The 16,262-nt window shown below is 41.4% G+C and overlaps 1 protein-coding gene across 1 annotated transcript in view; it reads left to right on the top strand.

Moving 5' to 3' along the window:
* sh3rf1 (SH3 domain containing ring finger 1) overlaps nt 1-16,262 on the top strand; it is a 51,320-nt gene that overhangs the window by 30,275 nt on the left and 4,783 nt on the right. The window contains exons 5-10 of the mRNA XM_017456790.3: nt 1,301-1,627; nt 10,804-10,914; nt 12,217-12,344; nt 12,839-13,009; nt 13,252-13,535; nt 13,743-14,074. Of these exons, the coding sequence (XP_017312279.1) occupies nt 1,301-1,627; nt 10,804-10,914; nt 12,217-12,344; nt 12,839-13,009; nt 13,252-13,535; nt 13,743-14,074 (1,353 nt within the window). The remainder of the gene's footprint in view (nt 1-1,300; nt 1,628-10,803; nt 10,915-12,216; nt 12,345-12,838; nt 13,010-13,251; nt 13,536-13,742; nt 14,075-16,262) is intronic.

Genomic DNA, 16,262 nt, shown 5'->3' with positions numbered 1-16,262 from the left:
TGCAGTGTTTTCCTTTCTCCAAACATAACGCTTCTCATTTAAACCAAAAATTCTATTTTGGTCTCATCCGTCCACAAAACATTTTTCCAACAGCCTTCTGGCTTGTCCACGTGATCTTTTAGTAAACTTCAGATGGGCAGCAATGTTCTGTTTGGAGAACACCATTGTTGTTCAGTGTTCTTCTCAGGAACATTAACATTAGCCAATGTGATAGAGGCCTTTAGTTGCTTAGATGTTACCCTGGCTCCTTTGTGACCTTGTGGACTATTACATGTCTTGCTCTTGTAGTGATTTTTGTTGGTTGATCACTCCTGGGGACGGTAACAATGGTCTTGAATTTGCCACCATACACTCTCTCAAATATGCGTTGTGAAGATCAGACTCTGATAAATCCCTGTTCCTTTAAGAAAACGGGGTACCCCCTCACACCTGATTGTCATCCCATTGATTGAAATCTCCTGTCTCTAATTACACCTTCAAACTGCTAATCCTAGAGGTTCACATACTTTCGCCACTCACAGATATTTAATACTGGGTAATTTTCATCAATAAATACATGACCAAGTATAAAATTTTTGTTGCATTTGTTTTAACTGGGTTCTTTTTATCATCTTTTAGGACTTCTGTGAAAATCTAATTATGTTTTAGGCCATATTTATGCAGATGTATAGAAAATTCTATCTAATATAACCAATTTCTAATCCACTTTTGTATATCAATAGGCCTTGGCTGATTTCCACCCTTTAAACTTCTATTATAATACAGGGTTATACATGGGTATTTGGTGAGGAGAAAATAGTCTGTGGCAAACATCAACTTTGACTTGTAGTGCCTGTGCATGTATAAGCTTGACTCAGTTAGCGTAATGAGTATGTATGTGCTCCAGGACATGCAGGTGAACTCAATATAGGTGCACAGTTCCACTTGTGATTGGCTGCTTTTATGCGGCGGTGTCGAGTTTGCCACTCCAGTGTTGGGTTTTTTTTGTGTGTGTGTGTGAGCGGTAGTAACAAGGTTCTGTCACAAGCTAAGGCTTTTTATGCTTTCCTTTGATTCCCTTTTCCCATGCTTCCTACGATCTCATCTCTTCGTGTGCGTCGAGCGGAGCCGCTCCTGAGTGACAGTAATATGTGGCTGAGTCTCTTTTTCCACCCACTCCCCTGCTTTTTCTTCGTCTTCTGATCCTGTCGTCCTTTTTATCTGCTATCGTCTTCATGACGACAATAGGCTTCACACAAAGTAATACTTGTGTAAATTGCTCTCTAACTTTCTGAATATCTGTCTTTGCTCTGTCACCCAGTTTAACTCGGCTGCACGGCAGCTCATCGAGCTCGACAAGGTGCCAGACGACTCTGCCGAGGGTACTTCCTCCTCCTCTTCCTCTTCCTCCTCCTCCTCAGGCCCCCAAGCCAACGGCTCACAAAAAGCGGCAGGGGAGAAAAAGAACAGCAAGAAGCGCCACTCGTTCACCTCACTGACCATGTCCCATAAACCGTGCCTGGCCCCACCGCCGCAGCGCCACTCCATGGAGATCAGCGGGCCCGTGCTCATCAGCTCCTCGAACCCTACAGCGGCCGCACGCATCGGAGAGCTCAGCGGGGGTTTGTCCTCCAGCGCCCCCTCCCAGGTGAGAGAAAGACAAAGACAGAGATGGATGACTTGCATGGTGTCCTCATGTAAGAAGAGCACATACAATTACACTGAAAGAGTTCACAAACGCTGGAGCGTAGCGTTACTCTGAGAATTAGCTCCAAACATGTTTTAATCCATTCTCTTGAATTCTTAATTCTTTCTCGTATATAAAACATCAAATTTAGAAAATAAGTTGCAAATGCAAAATGTTTAAAAATTACAACCGTTTTTCTTACTTTTGGTGTAAAATTTTCAAATCCTGATCGTACATACCACAGTTCAGTTATTGCATTTAGTTGCCATATGACAACAATTACATTTTACCATTTAACAGAGTACTCAAAAATATATAAACGTGTTTAAATGACAAAAAATAAATGTTAACTTTATCTCAAATACTGTTTACATTTTTTTTTTTCTAAATTATTGAAAAAAGTATCATATTTTGGAGCCCTCCGAAGATGACCTTCACCATGCCATGTGACTGCAGAAAAGGAAGTGCAAATAGCACTTCCTGGTTATGTCAAAGTTAAATCCCCCTTTTTAAAGTTACATATGAAAACTGTAGTTTTGTTTTATTGCCTATCAAAAAATTGTAGATAAATGAACTGTTGCCATATTTCACCTACCAGTTCACACCCATCAGCCAGCTCTGTTGTATCATATGTGCTATATCATCTGGGGAGGGTGAAGCCTGTCATGTTCTTCCTCCAAGTCACAAGCCAGCTGAATCTTTTCAAACCGCTGCCCGTAGGCCAGTGTAACACACTTCACATGTGCTATCTGTCCTCTTCCTCATACATGAGCTCACAGACAGCAACAATTTTCTAGTGTCACTATGATCAACACTGGTGATGTTTTTAGGTCATATTTATACAGATAGATATATAGAAAACTCTAAACGGTTCACAAACTGGATCAAGATAACATTAAGGTGGAGTATGATCTCTTTACCCTGAGGTCCTGTACTTGAGTATGATGCTGATAAAATTGGCTCTTCGACTTTACCTCATAAAGGTTCATGATCTTACCACAGCTGTAATTTTAAAGGGTATTTGGGGAGTCTTCTTATGAATATTCATGACTGTTGAATATAAATATTCATGACTCCCTACAGCAGTGTGTTTTAAAATAGACATGATTTTCTGAGTAAGGAACTTTTTACTGTCTATAGACTGTACTTAAAATAAATAAATAAATGCTGGAAAATACCATAAATCATACCATTTCCAGATTTCCCTCTTCTCGATTTTATTCTGTTGTATTATTTGGGTAGTATGTGACTGTGTGTGATACGGAATAGTATTCATGCTCATGTCAGGAGGAGTAGCAGGTCAGTGCTGATATTAGTCGTATAAACTGTACAGCAGACAAAACCATAAATTCGAAGGTTACGATCCCAGTGTGGTCATCATGGATGCTACCTCATGTTGGATACAGCACATGATATTTGATTTGAAATGCATTTCTGTGCAGTATAGAAATCCCTCTATAAAGTTGGAAGGGGTGTGTGTGTCTGCATAGCCTCAGAGGATCATGAGTGAAAGAGAAGGAATATAATGCAAACAGCTCAATCCCCAGCTCAGATGTGTCTAACCGCACCTTCTGTCTGCACTATGTCACTTTTCGAGTCTCCGGAAATCATGGATGGATGACGGCTGTCAACCTCAGTGCCTGGAAAAAAAATAATAAATCAGTTTGCGAGGTTACAGGAGTAATGACAGAATGACAGTCAGCCTCCACATTCCCGCTGATATGAGAGACAGGCGTGGTGACCTCTTGTAACCTTGCTTCAGGAAGCTTCTAGATAGATTGCAACAACAGTTCTGAAATCAGAAGGTCTGATTAATTTTCTGTAACGGCACGGCTCTGACTGTGGTTCCGTCTGCAACATAGATGATTTTTGTATAAAATGTTATTCTTTCATTGAATGGGAGATGCCCTACAAATAATAACATTTTTTTATATATTTATTTGTTATGTATAGTAGTTTAGAAGAGTCTCCAGTGTCAGTCAGTGGGTTTTCCACCACATGAAAGTCCTCAGGATGGAGTTTTTTGCTCTCCATCATTCATCAATAAATGAAAACTGGTCATCCTTGGCAAATCACTGTGGTATAATAGGAATTAAACACTTCAGGATGTGTTAAAGAGAAACGATAAGATAAGATCGCAGTCTGTCGTGTGTGATTTCATTTTGGCTTTCCTAAGCTCTGAGAAGAACCGATACAGTAGGTCACTTCTACTAAGACGGATTTGGAGTCTCTCAGGTTTCTGTCTGATCTGAATGCTGTTGGCGGTAGGAAAGGCCGAGACGGAGCTGAGAAAACACTGATCCTTATTCAGCTCTCTGAATGCCGTTCGTGGCAGTGGAATGAGGAAGTGTCTTGTGTACTCTTTTTTTTTTTTTTTGCTTCATTTGTAGAGACTAAGTGTGTCCACGTTTATGGGAGACCTGGGAAATCTGATGCCGTGGGGACATTTAAGCAATCCTGTAATTATGTTGTAGACTTTCTTTATGTTTCGTTAGCAAGGTTAGGATTATGTTAGGTGTAGGCAGGAATGATGTGGTGGTTTAAAATAAATAAATATATAACATTTGTGTAAATTCAGTTATTATTGTGACTTATGGACTATATGTAAATATGTGAAACGGCTTGTTCGGGGCATTACTAAATAAAAAAACAAACAAAATGCAATTTTAATAATCCTGCTTATTTCTTTTTCTTTTCTTTTTTTTTTTTTTTTTAAATTCCAGATTCTGCAAGGGGTCTGTAAATTTATGAGCACAACTGTGTATATATTAAGGATATTTCTGCCGTACAAATTAGTAAGACGAAAGGGTCAGTTTGTTGGTCCCGGAGGCTTCCCTGTCAACGCCGTCGATGTAGAGTTCGACTTGTTTGATCAATTTTAAAGAATTGTGATTGTTGGCGCGTTGCTGTTGTATCGGATGAGTAGAATGCTTCGAGATGTGCTGTTATTAGAAATTAATAAGTTCAGGCTGGTAACGCTAACGCGCATGAAGGCAATACTTATTCTCTGCTATAATTAGTATTTTGTGTATGGTTACACTCCATTTAAATTCGTGATCGTGCGTCTGTGCTTTAAACTGCTGCTTTATAGACATGTAGCTTTTTACAACGTGTTTCATATAAACTCCGCTCGGTTTGAAGAGCCCGATGACACGCTAGCTCCATTTCCTTTGTGTTTTGTGTCTATAATTAGACTCCTTTTTTTATTTATACCAGTGGTGTTTTGTTGTTTGTCTGTTCATGATCCCGCAGTAAACACATTCAGCACGACTCACTAGCCTGAGGCCCTCTGCTCTGATCTCCCTCCCTCCCTCCCTCTCTCTTTGATTTTATACTTCCATTTCTCTCTTTTGCCCCCTCCCCACTCTATCTGTTTCACATCCTGCTATCTAATGTTTTTTTCCTTCCCCCGTGTATGCATCTTTCTTTATCCTTTACTGACAGATGACTCGTTCCCTGGGCTTCGCTGTAATTAATTCAGTTTAGTCCGTGCTGCTGCTTTACGTCGTCTTACAGACAGCTGGTGCCAGTCGTGATACACCCTGAAATCAGCAAACGGTCTCTGCGATGCTGCGCCTCTCCTTTTTATTCCTGAATGAAGAAGTCATAAAGCAGTAGAAGCCTTCAGTCACGCAATCCTTCTCTCAGTCACACTCCCTTTCATTTTAAAGGGCTATAATCAAGTCTTTTTAAGCATTCCATGTCTGGTTGTTTCGATGCTAATAATTAACTACATGATCCGAATACCACAAAAATGCGTTCATGCTTGTAACACGAGACCTACGTCGCACTTCTAATACTTCACGAGACCGCGTTATGCTTTCCAGGTTTCCCCAAGTTATGGAATTACATCACGCGGCCCACCGAACGTGACCCGTCGATCGGTCCGGGTTTTCTCCGTGTTCTTACTCCTTTCTCTTTTACTTTTTAAAGAATGGCTTTAAGGAGCAGAAATCACACCCTGTGTGAAAAGATATGAGGAAATGGGACTCGGAAGGGTAGTTAAAGGAGAGAAGAGGCTGCGTCTGAGGGAAGGAGAGACCCAGGGTTATGAGAAGATGAGGGAGTGAAAGAGGAGGAGTGACTCTAACAGCACATCTGATATTTCTAATATGCATTGGTCTGAATTTTAACTCCTCTAGGAATTGCTTTTTGGCAGATGAAGTGTGATTCGAAGCCAACCGTTTGGCCTCTTCCCCGAGTTGAAGTACGACCAGTTCTTTGCTTCACATTCACAAACACGTGCAGACAACCTTTACTGCTTTAAAATCCATCATCTGATCATTTTTTGTGGGAAGATTATTATTTATCATTACGTTTAGTGGAGTGGAAAATTTAACTGTAACTTAAATTTATCCATCGAATAACTCTCTAACTATGCAGGCCAGACTGGACAGCAAATAAGCTCATTTCTGTTACTTGTTCTATGGAGCCCATATTCATAAATGATTATAACTCCTGCTGAAGATTGTTAGTAAGTTGGATTTTTATATACATAATTAGGCTGCACTAGAGGTAATCCTTGATAACTCATAATTATATAACGCACGCAAATTTATGCATGCACATATACTAAGGATTATGGTAATAATATATGTAGACATCTCTCATGAATGCATCTATGCAGAACTATTATGTGCTTTAATACGATTGCAAGACTATAGAGAATCACACTGTGTAATTGAGAACTGTTTATTTGAAAGCCTATCCAAAATAAATTGTTGAGGTGACGGCCTGACTAAGATATATATATATATATATATATATATATATATATATATATATATATATATATTTTTTTTTTCTCCTAATATATAATATTGGCCAATTCCTACTCCTATCATATGACAGCATATAAGCTTATCCTTGTGCCATATTATGATGTACACTCGAGTGTGCAGGCTAATTTAAATTGTCGTTAGAGCTTGATCTACAAACACTGATTCCATTTTGTCAAAATTGCTCAGTTGATGGAGTGCTTCTCCAGCCATCCAGCTTGAGGAAGAGAAATAGTTCAACTACTATTGTATTGAATTGTATCTATACATAAGTTATGCAACATACGCTTTATCTCTGGGAGTCCAAGAGAATGTAATTGGCCTGCTCTGGGTGGGAGGAAAAGAAATGATGTAACTCTGTCTCCCCTGTCAATCACATTGACACTAGCCAATCGTGGACATCTGTGAGTGCATGTATGTGGAAGAGGGCAGATAGCGCTTTGCTCAGACCGTGTTATGCTGCTGATCAGCAGTTTGAAAAGTTGCAATGGTTTGCTTCACATATCGGATAGGAAGCATGAGTTATCTTTCACCCTCGCCGGTTAATAGTGGAGAACGAACTATTGGTTGGGAAATAGCGATGACTAAAACATTAGGAGAAAATGTACAAAGCTCCTACCATTTTCCGCCCACTCGTGTATTCCTTTATTTCTCCACTGTTCAGTCACAGAGGAAGTGAGTGGGCAGTTTGGATGCTTTGGTTTCAGAGAGTGAATTTCCTACTGTGCTCAGCCACCTTCCAGGCGCTCCGTAGTGCCGGGAGCATGTGCAGAAAGAAGTATAAAAACACGAATCTCAGCAGGCTGATTTTAAAATCAGGACACGCACACGGAACTGCGGGTTAACGACTGATCTGGAGGCTTTAACTTGGCCTCATCATGGTCGCGCACAATTCATTATACGTGATAACTTTCAGCGCTTCGTGTTCAGGAACATACGAGCAAGAAAGAGGTACTTTCAGGTCATGCAGTTGGCAGGCTGGGGATGATTCTGAACCAAGGGAGTGAAATAATAATAATTAAAAAAAAAGATAAAGGTGTCCATGATTGATGTGTCCTCTAGGCAGCTATACAATATGCAGAATCATTGCAGAAAGACTTCCTGTGCACCGTGAGAGCGAGAGCAGGAAATTGAATCAGATTTAAAAGGGACTGTAGGATGTTATCCTTGCTGTAGAATTATTACTTCACTCGTGTCCCTGTTGACTCCTATTTTTGGCCCTAGTGTGAATCTGCATTTAAACTTGCTTTACGTTCCAAGTGAGACTTACTGGAGCTTCCTTTCCTTTACTGTTCTCTTCAGGCCACCTCAGGTTTTCAGCACTCTCACTTTGAGCCATTTTGTTTGTGTTACTGCGTGTAACTGGTGTGGAATTTCTCGTCCACTTTTCAGCTTGATGCGTACGTAACTCGATGATGCAGGTACCAAAGGTTTTATTTTGATCGTTTTTTGTTTTGTATACCGTTGCTATTTTTGTAAGCTTTGTTTAGTGCCATTGGTTACCAGTGTTGTGTTTTTTTATATGGCTAATCGTTCCGTTTTTAATGGGCCATGAAATGTCGGTCACGTATAACACGTTCGAGAAACATTCTTATTCTCTTGTGGTTCAATAGAAAGGAGCTGATTTTTACCTGCTTAATGTGCATAAGGGAAGCACTTACTGAAAAGAAATAAAGAAGGTTCAAAAGGGGGATTTAGAAATACACTGAGTAGATGAGGAGGAATTTTTTTTATATGGATACTGTTCATCCCTCTTTTGATGAAGACATGGATTTATGATGTTGACATAAAAAGCCGTGTTGCTGTAAGGACAGGCCTTGACAGAGGACCTTTATTTTTTTTTTATTAGGAAAGCTTAAACAACTCAACTAAAAAGAATGGGACAAACCGATACCCAACCCCCATCCTAACCCCCCCCCCGGGTGAAACTGCCATTCTCCATTTGGTTTCGGATTAACCTTATAATGTAGTGTCAGTCATATTCTGACTGCGATGCAAATCACAGCTATACTAAAGGAATATTAAAGCACTTGTTGAGAGATTTTTATAGTTTCTATAGTAACAGCTCATTTACAGACTTGTATGGTGGACAGAATAAAAGAAGTTCTATAAGGAGACCCCCCCCCCCCCCCCCCTTTTGTGGTTCTTCTTTCTTGTCTTTGAGGCTGAACAAATAAACACTAAGTGTAACTTTCAGTTGATTGAAAAGGTACCTTCTTTTAATAAATAAAAAAAAACAAATGCTAATTGTTTGCTAAATTGCTCTGATATAAGAGTAATTAAACACTTTGGGTGTTTATAAATGTGTCCTGGACAATCTGATTCATTTATACCAAAAATGTGATGCGTCCTACTCGTCACGTGCGTCTTATACCATTTACTTTCACTAGATGTAGAAGTTAAATAAGAAAGCGCCTGTTATGCAACTCAGATGAATGCGGACTTGAGGAGCTGTTTAAGAACTATTCAAAATGCATGAAGCTTTAACTATCCTTTAAGGACGTTGTTTTCTCAGTGACGCTGGTAAGAGCGTTCGTTGATGTATTCATTTCAATTTCAGTAGACACCAGCGTCTGTGTGAATGAGTGTGGGGGGGGGACAAACACAAACTGCAGATGTTAAGAGAGGTAATTTAAGCATTTAATATTAAACGGAGGGCAGCATTTAAGAATAAGGGTTCGAACAAGGGAATAATGTGCAGAGAAGTCGTCGTCTATGATGGTAATGGCTTTAATACATTTTGGGGGGGTGGGGGGGACTTATTGGTCCTCATTGCCTCATTGGTCTGAATGAGCTGATGTAATGCCACACATTAACATTTTATACATTTTGAACTTTTGAATCATTTTAGAATGTAAAACATCTCACAAGCGAGTCGTTATCCAGTCCAAGCACAGAGCTGTTAAATGCATAATGTGCCGGACGGTTAAGGAAGAACAAAAGGAGACACAGCTGAACCCTATTGTTGGAGCATGTGCTAGCACGCCGGCCTAGTAGTCACCATAATAACTGCATAACCAAATGTCTAGCCCAGGATAATCAAATTACGTATCCAGACTATGAGTTTTCAGGCACAGTGGCCTGACGGACCAGCAGGTTCAGAACGCTGTTGATATAACGGTCACCAGAGGTTTATTTTACTTCACACATCCAACAACCGGAGAAAGAAAAACTTTCCTTTCTTTAGACTTTCAAAGAAGAAAGCTTTTCGTTTGATATGTTTATTTAAATGTAGCACGGTTCATGAATTTCTCCTTGATGCTCTGCCGCACACTACGCTTCTCAGAAATCCCGCCACCTTCCGCACTAATGGACAATATTTCCAGAATATGAAAGGACAAAAGTGACTAGAGTGAAGTGCAGCACAAAAAAAAAAAAAAAAAGAAAACCTAAGTTATATAACTCTAACGGTAGCGCAACACTTTTCCGCCTTGCATTTAAATGCTTCGTTAAGAGAAAGTGAAGACGCAAGCTCAATTAAATTCCGTCCTTTTGCGTACTGAGAGAACGGCACAGCTCATAGCCAAAGCTTTTCTGCCTTTTTCTTGAGACATATATCAACAGAGGATAAAGTCTATGGCTATATAGTGTCTCATATAGTGTAGCTTCAGGTACTGCATAATCTGTATTAGTGCTTAATTATATTACTTGCCAATTTAGAGCCTAATTCATTCGACTTCTGGACATCTAAATCATGGAAATTTGGTGTTTTCTCTTGCCCACTGGGCTTGCTAATGAATGTATGATTTGCCAACGCCTGTATTTGTCTGTACTGAGAACATCTGGAAGCGTTTGTTAACATCTGTGTGCCGAGGTCAGGATTTCATGTCTAATCTGATGTCCTGTTCTCGCTCTTTTATACCTCGAGTTGCTTCACACGGGGCTCACCTTTTGCATAGCCTACTCTAGACAGTAATTAGCTCCACTAGATCTCTCAAACAGCTCCAGAGGGGCTGCCGTGTCATACGATTCTCCTACTGCCAAAGATGTGTTCTCATTGGTTCTGACAGTTTCAGGTCAGCTCTGTAGGCTGGGTTAAGTTGAGGCGGCGTGTTCTTCATGAGAGCAAGTCGTGTTTGCCTAGCCAGGCTTATAGGCAGAGGAAAAGGAAAACCATGAAGACAGATGCGTCTCTTCAGAATAGACCTTTTTTTTTTTTTTTTTTTTTTTTTTTTTTTTTTTTTTAACAGCCATCACGCTCAGGCTTGTCCTGTCTGATTTATGAGGATCTGAGACATTCCCCTGACTTTGTTTTTTTCCTTTCTCTTTAAGAGAATGTTTGTGTCTTTAGTCTCCATATTTCTGCAGGTTGATGCTGGCCAGTTAACACGCCTGTCTTTGCGTCCCTTTTTCACATAGGTTCACATTTGCACAACAGGCCTCATCGTCACGCCACCTCCGAGCAGTCCTGTAACAACGGCGACGGTCTTCACTTTTCCTCCGGAGACCAGCTATGCCTCCATCCCAGTGGTCAGTTCCAACACTCTTTGTATTCACTTTCCCCTGCTGCGGATCTGAAAGAGGTTCAGAGATTCAGTACATTGCTGTCAGTCAGGTGTTGCGAAGGTAACCGGTGTTTGAGAAGTCTTTGGTGCAGATCCTCACAATTTTCTACAGCACCAGTCACATGACTAACTTTACAAGATGAAGCCACAGGATGCCTATTTACTTTATTTTGAAGCATGTAAAAATACAAATTTGTAGTTTAAAAAAAAAAAAAGAAACGCTGGTGTGTAATTTATATTTCAAACACGTGCATCAGAAACACTTCCTGTCTGTGCTGCTCCGAGCAAGATCACTGATCAAGCGTTGGACTTACCAAAACCTGGATAATGCATTGTTTTGATTTTAATCTTCCATGCTTAATGAATATTGGGGGGTGTGAGAGTGTGAGCGAGTGCGCGTGTGAGTGCAGATGCTTGAACTAATAGTCTCGGTTCAAGCATCAGCTGTAAACCCAACTGAACTCTCTCTCTCTCTCTCACACACACACACACACACACACACACACACACACACACACACACACACACACATGAACACCAGCTGAAATTGGAAAGGAGGACAAGAACAGTGTGCCATCTGATACTAAGACACCCCGGTGCTCTCTTGGCCTTAGACCACACACTCATGTCTGTGAGTGATTGATGTGCCTGCGAATGTCTGTGTGTGTGTCTTCTGTGTGTCCTCTGCTGTCCATATCTCTTCATTTTCAGTGCATTGAGTTGTTGGGGAAACTACACGACATGGCTTAGAGTAATTTGTTTTAGACCCCTCGCTTTAATAGCTTCGGAGTTTTCTAGCCAACACACCGAATTGAAAGATAACGAATCCGAGAGTAGATGTGCTTCGTGTTTGGCTTTGGAAATGGACGCGTACGGAAAAATCTGTAGACTGTGAGTAATTCTCTTTCAGCGGAAGATTGGGTTAAAATTCGGTTCGTTTCCAGCATGTAATCCGTTTTGTAAACCTTGCTCACAATGGAGCCTTCAGCAAAGAAAGCCCAAATTACAGGTTTTAGGTTCAAGATGTTTCATCATGTGTTACATGGGGTAGTTCCTCCTCTTGACATTTCCACACAGCATTGTGATCGCGTTCTGCCGTGCTATGAATAAAGCATGGTGTCGGAATCATAGTGTATCTTTATGATGTTTTCACGCTCTGTTGTGTTACTATGTGCATTTTTTTTTTTTCCCCCAAGAAATTGATACTTAAGAGCGTAACATGATGATGCGTGAGAATTTATCGGTGTTGTTTGCTTGTTTATTTCAGGACACGTTGCCTCCTCCTCCACCTCCTCCCCCACAATCTTCCTCTATGGGCGCTGCGTCATCATTGGCCGCAGGGCAGAGGCCGTCCCCGACTGCAAGCGACCAGAGCGGACGCCAGAGACCGACTGTGTAAGTGTTAAAACAACACGCACGCTTGCAGAAAATATACGGCCGTGCGTGTTTTTCATTTTCTACGCACGTGAGATTTTTGCCTCCGGTTGACCTCGCTGCTCTTACTTGAATGGCAGCTGAGCGTGCCCGAGCGCAGGTGAGAGTTCAGAGGTCAGCACTGCATGTGGGGTGGGGGGTGGGGAGTGGGGAGCGTTGCAATCACAGTCTCTTGGGTCCCATACCAGGGTCTGACTCTGAGTTTGTCTCCTGACTTTTCACCTCTTGCTTCAGCATCACTCTCACTTCCATGAATCATGCGTGACTAATCTGTAGGTCGCTGAGTGTATTTACAAAAAATTTTTAATTAATTAATTGGGCACTTTTTTATGACCTCACACTGTAAACTATGTCTTTGAGTGAATTGTGGCGGTGTTTTAGCTTGACCTCATGCATTAGATTATATACTTGCAGTGCGAGGGGTGATTAAATGATTTGTGTGTGTTGACTCTCAGGTACGTTGCGATGTTCCCATATACACCGCGTAAGGAGGATGAGCTGGAGCTGAGAAAGGGCGAGATGTTCCTGGTGCTGGAGCGCTGTCAGGACGGCTGGTTTAAAGGAACGTCCATGCACACTGGCAAGATCGGAGTTTTTCCTGGCAACTACATGAGTCCTGTCAGCAGGTACCATTATATAAATACGTATACATACATACATACATACACACTCTGGTTATTGGTTGATATTGAAAGCCGACTAGTCCAGCACTTTTCATGTATTAATTGCATTTTTATTTGCTTTCTACTTACCATCTTTTACAAAACATGTTTTCAATGTTAGTCGGAATTTCCTTCATTAATAAACCGTATTCATATGTTTAGATGTTATTCAAAATATAAATATTTTTGTTGTTGTTGTTTTTCAGGACGGTTGCGAGTAACAGTCAGCCCAAAGTGCCGTTAGGAATGTGCTCGCAGGCTGGACGCGGCGTCACCATAGTTAGCTCCTCGTCCTCTCCGATCGGAGCTGCCCTGGGTGGCGTTGACCCCAACAAGCCCCTTCCTATTTGCACAGGTCCAGCCCCTTCAAGCCCCATTCCGGCAGCTGTAGTGACAGCAGCTCACATGCCTCCTGGTCAGCATCCCAAAGTGCTCATGCATGTGACGTCACAGATGACGGTGAACCAGGCACGTAACGCTGTGAGGACCGGTAAGATATCACTATATCTCTCTCACGCTAATGCGTTATTTAAAGGCAATTTCTTAATACACACCTCCAATTTAATCCAATCTAATTTCCATATGGAAGTCTGAAGTTCCACTAGTTTTTCTCGTGTTGCAGGAAATACTGTAAAGAGATGACATTTTTGTTCACCGACTAACGCAGTCCGTCCTTTTCTTTTGGCACGATGTTTAGCGGTGTGCCACAATCAGGACCGCCCCACTGCAGCCGTAACGCCAATCCAATCCCAGAACGCCATGGCTTTCCTGCCTCACCTGGCTGTGTGTCCGCAGCCATCACCTGGCAGCGTGTCCGCCTCGAACCCTACGTCAAGCAGGATGGGAGTGTCTATGGGCTGCGCCGCCGCCTCACTTACCCCACCCAACATCAGTGCTGCTTCTTTGGAGGTCGATGGCATGAGACCCGTCGCCATGGTGTCGCTCCCAGTCGCTCCCGGTAACGCCAAGCCTCTCGGTGCAACCGCAGCGAACCAGGCTCCTGCTTGTAAACTAGACAAGGACTGCAAGGTGAGGCACTGCAGTTCCATCCGAGAGGTTCAATTTGCTGATGAGAATGATAGCTGAGGAAAAGTTGAGAATCGTGTAATCACACTTGGGGGAATTTTGTATGCATGTGCTCGCTTACTTCCTCTAATTAGCTAATTAAGTAGTCTTTAATGGCTTGAATCGGAGAGAGATGTTGTGCAGTGCAGTGCAAGAACACCAGCTAATGGCAGCCTAATGACTCCTTTCTTAAATGCTGAATGAACAGACATGGTGAAGCTTTCTGAAAAGGAGATGTTCTTGTGCATACAAGTTCCTGTCTAGGTTACTACTCTTACTATAGAAATGATCATGTATTAGAACCAGCGCATTTATATAAACCTGGGATTTGACCTGTAGCCAGAACAGTCAGAGCTTCAGTTATAGAAAGTGAACCAACACCTTCTGGCCAGTCTGTTCAGAATTCAACCTTGCCGTGGTATAAATATTAAATACTTCACACTCGCTGCTCGAAGGTTTTGTCTCCTTCAGCCAGGAGCCTCCTCCACGTACGTCATTTCCCGGACTGGTACCTCTCATATCATCAGTCTAATTCAGATAGATGTTGCCCTTTTTATTTTTGCTGGGATCAGGGATGTTAGGCACAGCTCACATTTTTCATCAGCCTCTACCTCACAAGAAACGCAAGTTGATATCCTTAAAGCCGTGACACTTCAAGGTGTTTTTGAAGAACTGAGACTGTCTGTGTGGCGGCTGTTCTATGAAAAGCTGCACTCGAGGACACCTCAAGGATTACAGTCTCACTGTGTGAGAAATTAAATAGTAGCTGTTTTATGTATCAGTAATGAAAAGGGGAATGTTGAAAGATATGGTATCGCAGAAAACATTCCACGTTGCATACACATCACATTACGTATAGGAACAGTTAGTGAGTAGTTTTGAGACGTGGCCAGGTAATTAGCCAGGCTTGCAGTCCCCTCGGAAAGTATTGGAACGGCAAGGCCAATACGTTTGGTTTTTTGCTATACACTGAAGATATTTGGGTTTGAGATCAAAAGATGAATACTATGAGACCCATGAGATGATGGATCAGATTTTCAGGTTTCATTTCCAGATATTCAAATCTATGATCTGATATGTTAAACAACTTGGAACATGGCACTTTTCATTTGAACCCACCCATTTTTCAAGTGATCAAAAATATTGGAACATGCGACTGACGGGTGTGCCTTGTTAGGTTGATTGCTTAAACAGTTAATAGCTCTGAATGTCTACTGTTGGTTTGAGCCCTAAGTTTTGCATGAAGACTGTGTTTGTTGTTAAAACAGATAAACCAACAGGAAGACCAAATAGCTGTGTGTGGGAGAAAGGCAAGCCTGAGAAAAGAGGGAAAATCAGTCCGAGCCATTGCACAAGCATCGGGCATAGCCAATACAACAATTTGGACTGTCTTGAAAAAGAAATAAACTACTGGTGTACTAGCAATCGGAGATGGAGCAGGTCGGCCAAGGAAAACATCAGTTGATGCCTGAAACGTTGTGAGAGTCTGCGACAGGGGACTGTACATTTTTGTGCCTTTTAGCTGCACAAATGTATCTGCAGCAGATCAAGATACTTTCTTAGGATCCCACTTGCTGTTTTTTCCCTCAAACTCCAGTGCACGTGTTAACTCCTGTGGTAAATGGTTGGTTTTTTTAAAAAAAAAAAAAAAATCGTCATAATGGTCGTCAGTTTTGCCTCCAAAAGTTTTGTTTTTTTTTTTTTTAATAAATAATAATAATAAAAAAAGGTTCAAAATTAAAAAATGAAAAGAAAAAAAAAAAAGCTCCAGCTTTTTCATCTCCTGACCAGTTGGATTGCAACTCAGTGGGCAAGTGAGAAAAGAAAATGGAGGATAACACGCCAGGAGAGAAATTAGTCTTGTTAGTGAGCATGTACAGTATAATAGGATTTTTGACATGTTTGAATCAGAAATTCCAGCGTAACGAACAATGCAGCTAAAAATAACTTTGGACATTGACCTGTAGCGATGTGATGTCCCCGTTTAACTCAAGTAGCTCACTTGGCTGAACAGACAATCAGAGAACTGCCCCATTATTGGCTTCCGATGCTAATTTAAATTCACTGATGAGTAAAGGTGACCTTGGTTTAAAAGACACAGAGAAATATGTGGGTCCTGAAACAATGATAAAAGCATGCGAGAGAATGTGGT

Source organism: Ictalurus punctatus, chromosome 2 (assembly GCF_001660625.3).
Source record: "Ictalurus punctatus breed USDA103 chromosome 2, Coco_2.0, whole genome shotgun sequence".
NCBI lineage: Eukaryota > Metazoa > Chordata > Actinopteri > Siluriformes > Ictaluridae > Ictalurus > Ictalurus punctatus.
The sequence above is the reverse complement of the archived record's forward strand: the minus strand, read 5'-3'. Positions and strand labels throughout refer to the sequence as shown.